At 40.0% G+C, this 17,602-nt stretch overlaps 1 protein-coding gene and 1 non-coding gene across 2 annotated transcripts; one reads left to right on the forward strand and one right to left on the reverse strand.

Annotated features, from left to right (window-relative positions):
- The first annotated feature begins 3,866 nt into the window (after positions 1 to 3,866).
- On the forward strand, positions 3,867 to 6,203 carry LOC146607100 (uncharacterized). Its single transcript, XM_085349162.1, has one exon. The coding sequence runs from the start codon at positions 3,867 to 3,869 to the stop codon at positions 6,201 to 6,203; it is 2,337 nt and encodes a 778-aa protein (XP_085205288.1).
- Positions 6,204 to 8,281: 2,078 nt separating this feature from the next.
- Positions 8,282 to 8,400, reverse strand: LOC146607101 (5S ribosomal RNA). Its single transcript, XR_014905360.1, has one exon. It is a non-coding gene; the product is annotated as a 5S ribosomal RNA (ribosomal RNA).
- Between the last annotated feature and the right edge of the window lie 9,202 nt (positions 8,401 to 17,602).

The raw sequence follows: 17,602 nt of genomic DNA on the forward strand, positions 1-17,602 counted from the left end.
GTGCTATAAGATCACGGAGTGGTCTAGTCAGTCTCCAGACATCAGTAATGTAGAAAATCTGTGGAGGGAGCTGAAGTTTCAACTTTCCAAGTGGCAGTCAAGAAACTTACAGGATTTAGAGTTTCTGTAAGGAGCAGAGGGTTAATGTTTGTGTGTCCTCACTGTAAAGACTGCAGGTTACTGGAGCGTGTCGTGTCATGTTTCCTGTTGCTCTGAGGTGCGTCCAACAAATACACAAATCATTTACCACTAATAATAACACCTCCCCCACTTAAGTGTGTTCAACAGGAAGCTAAAGACTGGTGCTGTTAAAGTGTTCAAAAAACAGCAGGAGCTCGGTGTGAGGCCACAGTGGGCCAAAAAACACAAGATGACCTCCAGCAAGGACAAAATGTATCTGGACGTCTCTGTGAGCATCTGTCTCACTGTGTAAGTGTAGCACAGTGTCTGTGTGTGCATGGCTGGGCAAGAGAAACAGCACAACTGAAAGCCAGCACTCAGACGAGGACCCGGTGCATCGTCTGTCTCATCTCAGCCAGTTTACTTACAAACTCTTTAAGTTTGAATTTTAAAGCCAACAATGTGCACAGGGCAGTGATATTTAAAATGAAGGTAAACTATTCCAATCTCTGCAGCCCCAATTGTGTATCACACACACACTAAGTTCTCCTCCTGCCTTCAGCCCAACCGTTGAGCGCGATGACAAATAGAGCCGCAGAATTTTGCTGCTGTGTAATTAAATTGAGACGTGGGGTCAAAATTCCCACCTAGATTGAGTGAGATGAAATAGAAATCGGCTCTCCTCTAACTGACTTTATAGAAATAATTACATCAGCTGCATTTATAACTGTTATTAAATAACAGCAGCACACGAGAACTAAAGTGTAATCCCAGCACATTTCGCTTCGCTTGCACTGATTCTTTAGAGATGACGACCGTGGTGGGTAATTAAGGGCAAACAATATACAAGTGGCGTGAAAAATGGAGGCTGCATTACCTTTCCAAAGCTTCCTTTCCCGATGGCCCGCAGTATCTGGAAGTGGTCAAAGTTTACTGTGGAGAAAATGAGAAGCAGTTAGTGAGAACGTGTCAGTTTGAGCTGAGCTATAAAACAGGGAACATGACATGTACAGCACTGTGCAAAAGTCTTGAGCCATCCCTCATTTGCTTCCAGGGATCCGGACTTCCCTGTAATCTTTAAAGTGGTATTAAGGAATAGCTCTCCAGGCTTTTTAAAGTGTTTCTGATTTTTAATCCAGGGCTTGTATTTGACCACTTTTTGTCTGTTAAGACCCTTCACACTAATCTCTGAAACATTCAAACATAAACAGACACCTAAGTCACGGAAAGGACCAGAAAACTTAACAAAGAACCAATTTTAAATTGTATCTGTACACATTTACTTGCAGCCTATTGCAAAAAAACAAAAGCCCACATCATTTGTTCTCACTTCTTTAGTTGAAGAATGCAGTTAATAACACCGTTAACACAGACTGACCTGGCAAAACACGAAAAAATAAGGGGGTGGTTCAAGACTTTTGATCGGTACTGTATGACAAATGCAAATGTGCACTTCACAATGTATCGCTGCACTTCGGCAGTACTGTGAAGATTAAATGTTTTTTCCTTCCCGATGCATGTGAAAGGTTAAGACTTACATCTCCAAATGTACTGGAACTGATTTGAACCAGAGGACTCAGCCACACTGTTACTATGTACTGCATAAACACGTTTACCGATGAAGGTAAAGCAGACGCTGTCCTGACTGTGTGGCTAAATTTTGTGCTGAAAGCATCAAATCAATTGAATATGATTAACTTGCTATGAGAGGTTTTTACTCCAAGTGTGACTTTTTCTGGCTTCATACACCTTTCAGGGTCAAATTCAAGCACTTTGTAAGCACGTTTAATGTCCATTTTCAACATTTTCCAGCACATTACCATAAAAAGGATGCATATTTCACTTCGCATCACCTGAGTAAGACCACGTGAAAGGCCAAATGAATAAGTCTTCTCATCAGATATTGATGCTTCTTTCTTATGTGACACAAAAAACAGGAGGAGACAGATCTTTGCTTGTGTTGTTTTTTAAGTTCATTCATTCAAAACTAACTGTAAGACGCTTAACTACATTGCAGTCTGTGTTATTGTTGTAGACCTAATTATCACCTTTAAAGTGTTTGTGCTAATAACATCATGTAGAGTAAGACAGGCATAGAGAACAGCACTGACTGGGAGAGGCTTTGAACACATGACATACTCAGATCAATTCAACACTTTAGACTTTAAAAATGCACAAGCGTCTTTCAAAAACCCATTTATTTAATCTATCATCATTGATATTATTATGTACAGTTAGAATGTACTGTTCATCTCCCTTAAATAAACAGGCAGCCTTAAAGTGTGAAATAGTCACTTGTCTACTGTCTCAGTGGCTGATAGTGCCCCACAGGCCTCAATGTCAGCTCGAAGCCATTATGTTTCAATTGTTTAATGATAAACAGATTTTGAATGAAAGCGAGGAAACTTCGCTAGCACAAAAAAGTGCCTATTCTTTCTTCCCATATGGTTCAGTCATATTACCGTCATTTCCCCCTAAGCTGTTCCCAAAGACACCAGGTTAATACTTGAAAAGGCTGCAGCGATACACAAAAATATCATCAATATTCTGTTTACTTGGTGACAACGTCGCTTTTAGCCTTCAATCAGAAAGCCTGACGTTGGCTAGTTAAGCATCGGGCTAACGTTTAACGCTTTCACTTGAGGGAAGTAACTCGTATTACTGCTACTGCTGTGTAATCTTGGTTCAATTCACAGCATATTCTACAAGTTACCCTGCAATAACTAACTGTTAGAATAGCGCCACCGTATTGTATCGCACTGAGTGCACTTCAATCCTTTGTCCCGCGAGTTTGCTAGCTAGCAAAATAATAATACCAATTTTAAACAAATAACATGTGTAACGTACACACTCGAGAAAATTATTTACTAGTACTTACGCAACTCCCCCGTTGTGAAAACGTACAAATCCTTCTTGTATTTTTCGTTTTCCAGCAAACACTCATTAAAACGGCCTCCAGGCACATTAGCGCACTCACCCCCGACTGATCAGGGAGGGGGTGGGGGGTCACACACTGAAACAGACTAACGTGCAGAGGTACAGCCCAGGCAGACAAATGTTGCTTTTAGACTTTGCGACTCGTTTTATTTCTCTATCTGATAAGAAAACTATTCAATCAGATAGTTCTTTGTGGTGAATGAAATACGGTTACAGTTTCAAGAAGTTTTAAGCACCAAATCCGAAATCCAAGCACTGCAATATTAAAATCCAATTCAATTTCTTGTTTGCTCCGAAATCTACGACATGACTATATACAGAAAAGCTTGACATGGTATGCAAAAAAAAATCCCGAAGACAATACAAATACATGAACAAAAAATGTTTTAACTGTCAGTTATGTCATTTTAAAATTTTCCAAAACTAACATTTTCTTTGATTGACTGATATTAAATTGATTAGGGTCAAGTTTAGTGTGAACAATATTACACAAACAAGCACGTGTGTGCGCATGCGCACATATTAGAATCCCTTCGATCGCTTCTCATATGTGCGCATGCGCACATATTAGAATCGCTTCGATCGCTTGTGACGTGATAACTTTGCTTTGATCCTTTCTGACGTCATAACTTTGCTTTGATCCAAAACCTATAAATAGAAGCGCTCACCTGTTACTTTATGCTTAACGGACGTTGACCTGCAGCAACTAAAACCCTTTTGAGAAGCTTTGAGAGCAATTTACGAGAGAAACCAAAACAAGTTCAGTTTTGTTTCTCACCAATTCACAGCGCAAACAGACACATTACACCATGTCAGCCAACCCAGCCTTCGGCTCAGATGAGCTTGGAATATCTAAAGGGACCATTTTGGGAGATCACCACATGGTGGAGGCTTTCCTTGGAGAAGGAAGCTTTGGTGTTGTAACCAGATGTCGCGATACAAAAAACAACAAAACTGTTGCTGTTAAAGTCAACAAGAGCGACCCTGAAATTCTGCTCCAGGCAAAACTGGAAATTTTCATCCTGGAGCAGCTACGACGCTTGGATCCAGACAGGTGCAACATTGTGGAATGGAACGGCTATTTCCTCGATGGAGAGCGCATTTGCCTGAATTTCGAACTCCTCGACCAAAGCCTGTCAGACTACATAGGGGACCGGAATAACCAAGGTCTCCCAATGACAGAAATCAGGCCAATTTTGCATCAGCTTGCAAATGCTCTATTCCACCTGGGTTCTGTGGGAATAGTGCATGCTGACCTCAAACCTGTCAACATCATGGTTGTGAACCGCAGTGAGTCTCAAGTCAGAGTCAAACTTATAGACTTTGGCATCGCATGTAACACCTCTGCAGTGATTCCTGGTGACTGTGTGGGGACAATTGGTTATTGTGCACCTGAGATTATGCTTGGCACTCCATATGATGAAGCAATTGACATGTGGTCTCTAGGGCTGGTAGCTGTGGAGCTTGCTACAGGGGTGCCTCTCTATCCTGGGGAAGACGATTATGATGTTTTGAAATTCATAATTGAAACCCAGGGTCAGCTACCAGATCATCTCCTAGAGTCTGGCTTGTACACTGACAGCTATTTCATCGAGGATAACCACAAGGAACAGCGCTGGACATTTAAGACCCCAGAACAATTTCAATACGAGACACATTATCGATCCAAGGAAACTCGATATATAAAACTTAAGTGTCTCGATGACCTCGAAAAACTGCTGAAAGTTAGGCGAGGACCGGAAAATGGCCAAACATTATTTGTAAGGCTAATCAAAGAAATGTTGGCCTTGGATGCAAATCAGCGCATAACACCCTCGGAGGTTCTGAAGCATCCCTTTTTCCACCCTGGCCTCTCAAGGACAACCCCCTGCACTGACATGAATAGTACAGGGGGAGAACTCCTTGTGCTCTCTCAGCAGCCTTCAAGCTGGAAAAGTCATGGATCACAAAAATTCAGCTGCAGTTTCCAAAACTCAGTTGAATTTCCTCAAAAAGGAGACATCAACACCTCAGCCAACCCATCTGCCTCTGAAGATGATCTTCAAATAACGGAAGGGACCATTTTAGGAGATCACCACGTGGTAGAGGCTTTCCTTGGAGAAGGAGGCTTTGGTTTGGTAACCAGATGTCACGATACAAAAAATAACAAAACTGTTGCTATTAAAGTCAACAAGAGCGACCCTGAAATTCTGCTCCAGGCAAAACTGGAAATTTTCATCCTGGAGCAGCTACGACGCTTGGATCCAGACAGGTGCAACATTGTCGAATGGAACGGCTATTTCCTCGATGGAGAGCGCATTTGCTTGAATTTCGAACTGCTCGACCAAAGCCTGTGGGACTACATTGGGGACCGGAATAACCGAGGTCTCCCAATGAGAGAACTCAGGCCAATTTTGCATCAGCTTGCAAATGCTCTGTTCCACCTGGGTTCTGTGGGAATAGTGCATGCTGACCTCAAACCTGGAAACATCATGGTTGTGAACCACAGTGAGTCTCCCGTCAAAGTCAAACTCATAGACTTTGGCCTCGCATGTCCTGCTTCTGCAGTGATTCCTGGTGACCGTGTGGGGACAATTGGTTATTGTGCACCTGAGCTTATGCTTGGCATTCCATACCACGAAGCAATCGACATGTGGTCTCTGGGGCTGGTAGCTGTGGAGCTTGCTACAGGGGTGCCTCTCTATCCTGGGGAAGACGATTATGATGTTTTAAAATTCATAATTGAAACCCAGGGTCAGCTACCAGATCATCTTCTAGAGTCTGGCTTGTACACTGACTGCTACTTCATCGAGGATAACTACAACAAACAGCGCTGGACATTTAAGACCCAAGAACAATTTCAATACGAGACACATTATCGATCTAAAGAAACTCGATATATAAAACTTCAGCGTCTCGATGACCTCGAACAACTGCTAAAGGTTAGGCGAGGACCAGAAAATGGCCAAACATTATTTGTAAGGCTAATCAAAGAAATGTTGGCCTTGGATGCAAATCAGCGCATAACACCCTCGGAGGTTCTGAAGCATCCCTTTTTCCACCCTGGCCTCTCAAGGAGAACCCCCTGCACTGACATGAATAGTACAGGGGGACAAAACCTTGTGCTCTCTCAGCAGCAATCATCGTTTGGGTGGCCAGAATTCTAGGGGAGCTAGAAATTCTTGTGGAAAAAAAGCCCAAAACAATAACATCAACAAAAACAACCAATGAATGTGGTCTTAAACTTGGGCACAATTTGGCTTGAAATCCATCAACTAATCTCTCAATATTCAAAGCGGAGCAGCAGACAACTTACCATCACATCAGTCCTTCAATCAGACCTACAACAAACGTCTTCAGTCTCTCACCCCAACCGGTCGCAGCAGATGGCCGCCCCGACCTGAGCCTGGTTCTGCCGGAGGTTTCTTCCTGTAAAAAGGGAGTTTTTCCTTCCCACTGTCGCCAAAGTGCTTGCTCATAGGGGGTCATATGATTGTTGGGTTCTCTGTATGTCTTATTGTAGGGTCTACCTTACAATAATACATACAGCCTTGAAGTGACTGGTGATGTGATTTGCTGCTGAATCAATTCGGAACTAATTGGAAATCTGGATATTAATTAAATAAACCTGCTTTGAGCATCAATTAATTGTTGTTTGAAATTCTTTATAAATATATAAATATAGTGCCACTCTTCTACTGTTTAAATTGCAACTGTTTAAAACTGACTAATTTATTCATACACTTGAGCATAAACACACGCACAGTAAATGGCCTGTATTTGTACAGCGCTTTACTTAGTGCCCAAGGACCCCAAAGAGCTTTACACTACATTCAGTCATTCACACATTCACACACACATTCACACACTGGTAATGGCAGCTACATTGTAGCCACAGCTGCCCTGGGGCGCACTGACAGAACATTGCAGAACCTTCAGCACCTCGTATGAAAAATATTTGACTGTGTGTATGCTTTTAGCGCTGTTTGGATTTGAGAAAATCTAAAATAAATTGAAATTTGTCTTTAGAAGTTGTTTTATAAATTTCAGTGCTATATTATGCATACAATAGGACATCTATTTAGATTTACATCTTCCACAGAAAAAACTGCACATTACTGAAACTTAGTATACTGGACTTTGTTGTTGTCCCACACAGGTTCAATTTCGAGTGGTAGATGGCTCAGTGCTCAGTCAACCAAGATTTTATGATAGTGGGCACAATGAGATAGATAAGCTGCTTGTAAACAGTACTTTTATGCTCTCTTTTTCCATTTGGATAAGAAAGAAAGAACCAGGAAACAAAGGCAAACAAATAATCTCTGCCTTTATCCCAGATTCACATTATAGGAACAGCTGCTCAATGACCACTGTAGTCTTTGCTTACTGCACTTTTATCTACATCTATGCAAAGTGATCCACTACACCTACTTTTACAGTTAAATCGTTTTATGAGCACTCATGCCATTTTAATCTGAGTTTCTACTCAAATACAATCAGTAAAGAAAAACACAGTCTGTGATGTTTGTTTTGAAGGAAAAGGTATTCCCTGCAAATGTTTATCTGTGTGAGACTATTCAGAAAACAGTAATTTTCAGCTACTGTATAGCTCTGTGTAAATAATCATTCTGTACATTCGATAATTTTTAATCCTACAACTGTTTACAACTTGCATAGTTCCCATTTCTGTATAGCTGTATATCCCAGATTCTGTAAAGTTATTTATTTCATATTCTGTATAGTTTTTCATATTTATATCCTGTTCATATCCTGTACATAGCTTGTACTCACTACAGCCTGTACATACTTATAGTTATAGAATATTCACAACATACTTCATACCGTGTACATTATAACATACCATAATAGACCCATTTCTGTAATATACTCACATATCTATATTATTGCTAATATATATTGTAATATATCTATATCACTAAAGAACTTCTGGATGGATGCAAACTGCATTTCGTTGCCCTGTACCTGTGCATGTGCAATGACAATAAAGTTGAATTCTATTCTATTCTATTCTATTTTGTTTTATAGGTGAGACACTTGGCCTCTTTTTTCCTTGTTCTACGTTTGTCTTTTGTCCGATTACTCTGGAACACAAGATGGAAAACTGATATTCTCATGTTAAAAATATAGAAAAAGGATTTTATCACCCATAAATGTTAACTTCTCATGCCTCTTAGCACAAGCAGGAGCAGAAGCGCCCTCTGCAGTTTGTGTGTGGAAGTGCAAAAGCTTACAGCACCTGGTATTCCCAGGCGGTCTCCCATCCAAGTACTGACCAGGCCCGACCCTGCTTAGCTTCCGAGATCAGACGAGATCGGGCGTGTTCAGGGTGGTATGGCCGTAAGCGAGAAAAAAAAGCACAGAAACAGCCTTTTTAACAAACCTAAAAAGAAACACTAGGTACGAGATACATGAGGACCTATGATACGCTGATACTTTTGGTAAACAACCATTTGACTAACATGTGTGTCTCACCTGCTCTTGTTCATCTCTGTTCTGTCCTCTCTCTCTCCCTCTTTGTGCTGACAATCAAACCAAACACCAACATCATCAAATATACAGTTGAAACCAGATATTTACAAACTCTTCAGATAAAAACAAAAACACTTTTTTAATTGTAACATCAAATCAGACTAAATGTTTATTTTTTATGTTGATAAATATAAAAAACATATTTGTTAACTTTAAGAGTAAAGAGAGAAACTGTCTGTATTTCTTAATTGTAAATGGCACCAAATTGTATTCAAACTGAGCCACACTTATGGAGCTCCACAGTTCTTTTTCTGGTGTTTTGGTTGACATCTCTTGATTTTCCCATGTCAAAGAAACAGGCTCTGTGTTTTGCCTTATATGCATCCACAGGTGTGCCACCAACCTATCAGAAGCTTCTTCAGCTCAGAATGGAATCGTCTGGAGTTTTCTTATTAATTAACAATAAACTTAGTGTATATGTGCTCCTAAATTTGGTGAAAGTGATAAAAAAGAGACAGCTCTCTCTCTTTAACTAATTCAAAATATATTTCAATATTTATTTATGCAAAACAAGTTTACTCTAAATTGATGTTGTACAGTAAAAAAATGTTCTTGTGTTTTCCATAAAGTGTATGTAAATATCTGGTTTCAACTGTGAATGTACTGCTGTGTATTGAAATTCCTTTTGTTTTGCATAGAAATATACTGAACAACATACAAAGCATAATATATAAAATAACATCTACCAGAGTTTTTCTTTGAAAGAAGCTCCTTATGTCCAGTCTTGTATATCAGTGCATAACTGAAACCGATTTATTTAGCCGTGGAGGGAAACAACTGAAAATATGAAATAAACACACATGTAAGCTGAGACTCTCTAAAGAAACAGCATTGTTGTTGTTCGGCTTTTCATTTCACCTTTTGTTGATTCACTTGAAGAGCAAGTAACATAATATGGGTCAAGTGATCAGTTTGATATCAATCTTTTGTGATGCACCGTCATATTTACATTATTTGTACAGTACGAATGATTTGCTTTGGAACCTGGTCAAACTTCAGTTCTCTGTCTGCCTCGCTGCGCTTCTCCAACAGCGCACTCGCAGGCAGCAGCTGCCCCGCCCCCTCGCTCAGTGCCTGAGCTGGGATCATACCAATATTAAGGGGAAAAGTTCACAGCAAATGTCTTTAGTGGCAGGAAGGATCGATTCTTCACCAATAGTGAATGACTTTTTAGCCTTAGCAATACGGTTAGCCACCAAGTATGATGCTCTCAGTGCACTTGTATTTGTTGTTGTGGAGGCCCTCAGTAATGGCTTCTGTCCCTGTTGTTCCTGCTTTTTTCTTTTAAACTAGTCCAAAGGCTTGTTTTTTAATGTCTCCAAGTGACGAAGCAATTTTGAAGGCTTCATTGCCTCATTGGAGAGCTGGTCTCCACATATATTATGCAGAGCGGGCTTGGTGCATGGGAATCACTTGTTGCAATATATCCACTTGTTGTCTGTTAAATGCAGCTTTCTTTTTCTTAGTAGTTGTCATAGACTCTTCTTCTGTCTCCTCACTGGGCCTTTTTTCCTTTGCAAAGAAACCCTCCAAAGACATCTGTTTTTTACTAATTTTGCTAGTTTGTGGGTTTAATATTAACTAATGTATCTTGACATGCGTCAAGAGTCAGTCATAGACTGAAGTAACTGAGAGAATTCAGTCTTTTTCCAAATAAAACACTGTTCAGAGTCGGATAATAAATAAAACGGAAATAATGTAAGTTATTTATTTTTTCTGTGCGGTACGAGCTTCAACTCTCTTGACCCGGTACCAAACGACTCAAGGCCTGGTACCGGTCCGTGGCCCGGGGGTTGGGGACCGCTGCTATAGACTACAGTGTACGCTCTACACCTACTTACTGGTTTTTGTTGCACCAGTCTGCATCTCCCAATTACTTTGTGTGTTTCGCTTACAGCTCCGCACCACCCAGGCGGCAAAAAATGTGCATGTTCTTTGTGATCTCGTAACCAATGCCCTCTGCCGTCAAAGTCGAGAATTAGTTAATGGGCATCATGTGACTAGTGGAAGCCAGATCCTTTTATTTAGCAAAATTGGGGTTATTAGTTAAATGTTATTGTTGAGGGGCACAGACAGCACATGTACACAGATTAAAAAATAGTAATGCCTCAAGAACAGGGCTCTTGGGACGTCCAAGAGGAAAGGGGCAAATGCTCAAGCCCCCTCCGTTATGGCAACGACGTTTAGACGTTTAGAAAAGTCTTAGAAATGAATCGCATGCCAAAATGAAAACAAAAAAATTGGATGACATTAAAAACAAAAGAAACAAGAGACAGGGCGCTGAATAAGAACTTGTCAGCTTGTGAGTCTTGTAACTGGTGATGCTCCAAATGTTAAAAAATAAATATATAAAAACCAACAAACACCAAAAAGTGACTTTTATTATATGCTTATTCTGTGATCAGATAAAAAAAAATTTATTAGAAGCAAGCTGGATCTAAGAGATTATTTCTACACAGCATCCTACAGTCAGTACAATTAATATGTCGGTATTGGTGGGATGAATATAAAATTCCCTCATCAGAAGGAAATAATAGTTTTGTGTTATTTCATGTAACGTGTGAAGAAATACAGGTTGATCACATGTTAAAAAATGTATATACTTATTGCTAAGACAGACTCAAATAAAAACTTATAATGAAGAAGACGTTTCCAGCGACGTTTAGTTAGAGCTGATGATAAATGTTGCTCTTTTGTTATCTCAGAAATGTAAATTTGTGGGTACAGAAGTAGAGCGCATGGGGATTTTTCCTATAGTTGCATTATTGGATTCAAAGGTCATTTCATCACCACAATAGTGCACAGGTAACTTTCCTTCACATTTGACCACAACTATTCTGTTAGTGAGAAGTGTGCCTTTATACTGACACTTGGGTTTCCTGGCTGCATTGTTCTTTAGGTCACATCTAACAATGCGAAACTTTGCTACACTCTTTGTCGTGCCATTCGTCTGATCATATCTTCCTTGACCGTTACAAATGGCTTTGACCTGTTTGTAATCACTGAGGATGAATGTGTTAACATCCTTACATTTGTTTCGATCAGCATATATTTTCTTTTTTTTCCATTTCTGTATCACATTTTTTCACGCTCATCTTGGCATCTACATGCTGTCGTCTAAACTTTTCATAATTTGTTTCATTCAGTCGCTTCTCAATTCGGTTGGGTTGAAGATTGGCTGGTTTTGAGAGTCCAGTAACAAAGGGCAGCACAAGCAGCAAACAGGTAAACATGATCCTCATTGTTTCCTGGAGAGAGAAAAACAGGAACATTTTCCAGATCAAGAATTTAATGCAACAAAAGCGTCATCACTGTAGTGGCAGAAGTAAGTATTTGATCCCCTGCTGAATTTGTAAATTTGTTCCCTTATGAAGAAATAAACAGTCTCTATTTTTTGTGGATGTTTTATTTTACTGGAGAGAGACATGAACACCAACAGAAACAAAACACAATACATGATTTCTTTTCACTGATTTGCATATAATTGAGTGAAGTAAGTTTTTGATCCTCGACAACCCAACAAGCGTTCTGTGGCATGAACTGAGCCCACTTTGTTTGGAGGAAGAGAAATGCTGAGTGTAACCCACAGAACATCATCCCCACTGTCAAGCACAGAAGTGGAAACATTATACTGTGGGGCTGTTTTTCTGCCAAGGATACAAGACGACTTCACCACACTGAGGCGGCCAGTAGATGGAGCCATGTACTGCAAAATCTTGGACAAGAACCACTTTCTCTCAGGCAAAAGACTGAAGATGTGTCATCGATGGGTCTTCCAGCATGACAATGGCCTAAAACATACCACTGATGCAACAAAGGTGTGGCTAAAGAAGAAGCACAAGGACATGGAGTGGAGCTAAGGCAGTCTCCAAACCTCAGTCCTGAAGAAAATCTGTGGAGGGAGCTGAAGCTTAAAGTTACCAAACAGCAGCAAAGAAATCTAAAGAATTTAGAGAGTTTGTGGAAGGAGGAGTGGAAAAAAATCCCTCCTGAGATGTGAGCAAACCCAGTGACCAACTACAAGAAACATATTACCGCAGTGCTAGGCAATAAGGGTTTCTCCACCAAGTACTAAGTTGTGTTTGAGATCAAATACTTACTTCACTCAGTGACATATAAATCAATTCATTTATTTTAGCAAATACATTTTTTATTCAATTTTGGTTGATATTCTGTCTCATTACATCAAAATGAAAATACTTTAAAAAAAAATTAGACACTGATTATTTAATATAAGTGAACAAACTTACAAATTCAGCAGAGGATCAAATGATTATTTCCCCCCAGATAATAGCTTCTTTTTATGACCAGCTTTTCTCTTTTTTGTCTTTTTGAAAAGTTGCTGGCCAACAAAGTTTTATTCATTTATTCAAAAAAATAAAATAAAATAATAATAATAATAATAATAAAGTTTTATTCATAGATGTTTTTTGCATTAGATAAATTTGCAAACTGAACTCCACGCTTCCAGAACCTCTCAGTTTGTTCTTGTTTCTTTATTGACTTATATAGAAACCCACATAAGTTTGTTTAACTTATGTAACAAATGAATAAAGCAACTAAATTTAAGTAAAAGGATAATTTTAGTATTTCTGATCCATTCTTTACAGAATTTTTTCAAATCATTTTCAAACATTCAGATTTGTCTTTTATTTTCTTGTTAAACCTCGTAAACGGTGAACTAAAAACCCTGGAATATGGTTTGAAACGTTGATATTTTAGTCTGAAAAGGAGCATGTTTCGCTTTCTGGAAGCGTTTATGTTGAAACTGGAGCACTAATCAGTACTTCTCCACACCTGTGGTGCACGCGCTGCGCAGAGCATGCGCGCCAGAGGAGGGGGCTGACTTACTTGAGCAGGAAGCGCGGACTGAGAGACAAGTCGAAAAGAAAAGACGGAAGATCGCTGATGAGGAAAAGCAGAAAGAAATAATTTAACTGAGCTTGAAATGAAACAAGAGCTAGCGAATCTCTGCTGGACAGGTAATTACCGCTGTTTGGTTTAATATTCTATTTTAAACAGTGTAACTACCCAGCCAACATTTATATGTGGGGCCCATATGGTTTGGAAATGGGCTGAAAAATGGGCCCCATATAGGATTGTCCGCGGGTTCCGTAATGGCCCCATATTAAATGCCCATATAGGTGTTATGTTAGGAAAATCTGGGAACTAAATGGGCCCCAACTGGGAAAAGTACACAGAAACCCACCTGGGCCCCATCTTTCAAGTTTTTGTGGGTACCATGTAGGCACCACATAGGCTAAAAAGTGGGTTTTAAGTGGGATTGTCCGCAGGTTCCATAATGGCCCCATTTTATAAGCCCATCTCGGTGTTATATTGGTAAAATCTGGGAACTAAATGTGCCCCAACTGGGCAAAGTACACAGAAACCCACCTGGGCCCCATCTTTCAAGTTTTTTGTGGGTACCATGTGGGCACCACATAGGCTAAAAAGTGGGTTTTAAGTGGGATTGTCCGCGGGTTCCATAATGGCCCCATTTAATAAGCCCATCTCGGTATTATATTGGTAAAATCTGGGAACTAGATGGACCCCAACTGGGCAAAGTACACAGAAACCCACCTAGGCCCCATCTTTCAAGTTTTTGTGGGTACCATGTGGGCACCACATAGGCTAAAAAGTGGGTTTTAAGTGGGATTGTCCGCGGGTTCCGTAATGGCCCCATTTTATAAGCCCATCTCGGTGTTATATTGGTAAAATCTGGGAACTAAATGGGCCCCAACTAGGCAAAGTACACAGAAACCCACCCGGGCCCCACCTTTCAAGTTGTTTTGTGGGTACCATGTGAGTACCACATAGGCTAAAAAGTGGGTTTTAAGTGGGATTGTCCGCGGGTTCCATAATGGCCCCATTTTGTAAGCCCATCTCGGTGTTATATTGGTATAATCTGGGAACTAAATGGACCCCAACTGGGCAAAGTACAAAGAAACCCACCCAGGCCCCACCTTTCAAGTTGTTTTGTGGGTACCATGTGAGTACCACATAGGCTAAAAAGTGGGTTTTAAGCGGGATTGTCCGCGGGTTCCATAATGGCCCCATTTTATAAGCCCATCTCGGTGTTATATAGGCAAAATCTGGGAACTAAATGGACCCCAACTGGGCAAAGTACACTGAAACCCACCTAGGCCCCATTTTTCAAGTTCTTAGTGGGTACAACATGAGGAAAACACGAGCTAAAAAGTTGGAATGGCATTAGCAGTGGGTTCTGTATTTGCATCTTATTTCTAGTTTGAATTGACTAAGTTCTGGCACTGAGTGGGCCCCATGTAGTAAAACAGTCACAAAATCAATTTTTCAGACGGCTAATACGGGTTCTGTGACACAAAGACACCAAATATATTAAAGCTGACCGCAAACAAAATCTAGTTTGTAAATAAAACCATTTCAAAAATCACGAGGGTACACAAAACAACATTTTTCACATTTATTTTGTCCAACAACTGTGATTTTACGTAACTGTATTCCAAAGTGCGTAAACGTTTAAAAACTAGAAATGTCAAACTACAGCAAAATTCCTTAGATATTTGGAACTGTAGCAACATGGGGAAAAAGTCAGATGGAAAACTCAAAAGCTTATCTTGAATCAGCAGAGTTTGTTTTTTTACAGAGCCGTAAGTCTATTTTGTACCCTTGCAGCCCTCGGTCCTCCTCTGTCTTTAGCTCCACTGAACCACTTGGACAGAGCCTTCTCTGCTTCTTGCAAGTTGACTTTTGATGTTAAATAATTCTTCAGTGCCTCTGCAAATGAAGAAGAAGAAAAACGGGCAAGCCAAAGTAAAGTTAATCTTAGCTTACTTCATTTGGTGATGATTTTCAAAGAACAATGTTTATTTCACTTTATTGCCTCAAAAAATATATACAAATTGCATGATAACCAATCTCAGTTACACTTTCAAACACTTTATTAAAAAAGTTTAGTTTTCTAAAGTTCAAATGTCTCAAGTGAAACTAACTTACCATACACAACATTAAAAAGACGCAAATCTCTGAACTTTTTTTCCCCATGTCGGCCAAGCATGTTGTACTCCACAGCCAGCTCAGGTGATATGAGGAATTTCATCATCCTTCTTGTGGCATCGTCTACACTTGTTTCCCCTGTATCTGCTACCATGGCAACCTGAGGGGAACATACAAAAAGGACAGATTAGATACTGGCATCTGGTTAGGATGCCTCCCTGGTGAGGTGTTTTGGGCACGTCCCACCAGGAAGAGACCCAGAACACCCAGGACATGCTGGAGGGACTATGTTTTTCGGCTGGCCTGGGAATGCCTTGGGATTCCCCCGGAAGAGCTGGGCCAAGTGCCTGGAGAGAGCGAAGTCTGGGCCTCTCTACTTAGTACCGGATTGGGTCGAGGGGCAGCAGCCTAAGCTTAAGATAATGGACCGGAATGGAGGATAAATGGACACTTTACATATTACTTAATGTTTACTGTGTGGTGATAAAAAAAAAAATGGTAGTAAACACAAGCTAAACTAAAACAATTAATTGCGCTTCCTTAACCCTTTATCCCCAATAATGTTACGCAGGATAACTGGTAGGTCTGGTAGGTTTTTTCCTCTACTGTATACTATATGAATGTAATCAAGGATTAATAACAGAAAGAAAAAAGAAATTGAAATTTTGCCATTTTTACTAAAGGCAATCAAAATGTACATGAATAAAATATTTAAATTAGTCAATTCAAATTAATAACTCTAAAACACTGAACAAAATTAAGTATTTGACCCTGTGGTTTATTTTCGGACATCTCTTTTCTTCTAAAAGTCCAGGCGTGTTGGGCCCCTGGCAGAGCTCAGGTTTGACGAGACAGGTTTGGAAAAACCTGTCGCTGGCGACTTTTTGGGGGCTAAAGGGTTAAAATAAATAGGAATTGGCCAAAATTTGTATAAACTATGAAATAGCAGAACAAAAGTAAAAAAAAAAAATCTTTATCTGTTATCAGAATCAAATATTTGAATAGAATAAAAAATTTAACTTTCTGGAAGATTTCTCGTTACATCTGTCATAAAAGTAACAACATCTCAGAAAAGAAACATGATAGCAACAGAAAAATATGATAGCAGTGTGATGTGATGGTCCCTGGCCAGATTTTTACACATATTATAAGCCCTGTGACACAAAAACCACAGAACTCTGACACGCACAGACTGTTTTCCTTCGTGCTAATGAAGAAAAATGCTGGTCTGGTATGTAAAAGGGAATTTATTCTTCCAGGACCTGAAGCTCCGTAATGCAGCCCTCCAACAGCCAAACCTATCTGTTCTCTGATTGTCTTGATGCATGCTCAATCATCCAGGTAAGTAAATCTCCAAAAGTTGATTCTGTTCATCTGGACGTAGCGCTTGCAGCATCTTCTCCCACTGAAAATGCTACGTCCAGATGAACAGAATCAACTTCTGGAGATGTTCTCTGATTGGATTGTTTAATTGGTGATTGACATGAAATTGACCAATCAGCTGAAAGGAAGAAAAATAGGGTCAAAATTTGGATGTGTAAGTATAAATCCACACACAGCCAGGAAAGCCGAGCGCAGAGTTGTTTGTAGCACCAATTCAGCCAGAGTGGAGCCAGATGGATTTTCCATCCATCCACACTGTAAAGTCTATAGACCAGCAAGTGATAAATTAACAGTGTTGTTGGTATTTTCTAAAACAGTTGTATGCAATAGGAATTGCTGTTTATAGTCCTCCTGTATATCTGCATGTTCCCTCCCAATTAAAACCTGTGATAATGGAGATTCAAATTCATGTCATACCTATACCAACAGTTATCAAGTATCCAGATCGACCTTTACTGATGTGCTCTGTCAGTGCGCCCCAGGGCAGCTGTGGCTACAATGTAGCTTGCCATCGCCAGTGTGTGATTGTGTGTGTGAATGGGTGAATGACTGAATGTAGTGTGAAGCGCTTTGGGGTCCTTAGGGACTAGAAAAGCGCTATAAAAATGCAGGCCATTTACCATTTAAAGGAAAATTGTTATTTCCATGTATTTTCCTG

The sequence above is a fragment of the Diplotaxodon limnothrissa genome, unplaced genomic scaffold (assembly GCF_057381915.1).
Source record: "Diplotaxodon limnothrissa isolate DT_005_m unplaced genomic scaffold, D_limnothrissa_male_GT1.1 unmapped_scaffold_1, whole genome shotgun sequence".
Lineage (NCBI taxonomy): Eukaryota > Metazoa > Chordata > Actinopteri > Cichliformes > Cichlidae > Diplotaxodon > Diplotaxodon limnothrissa.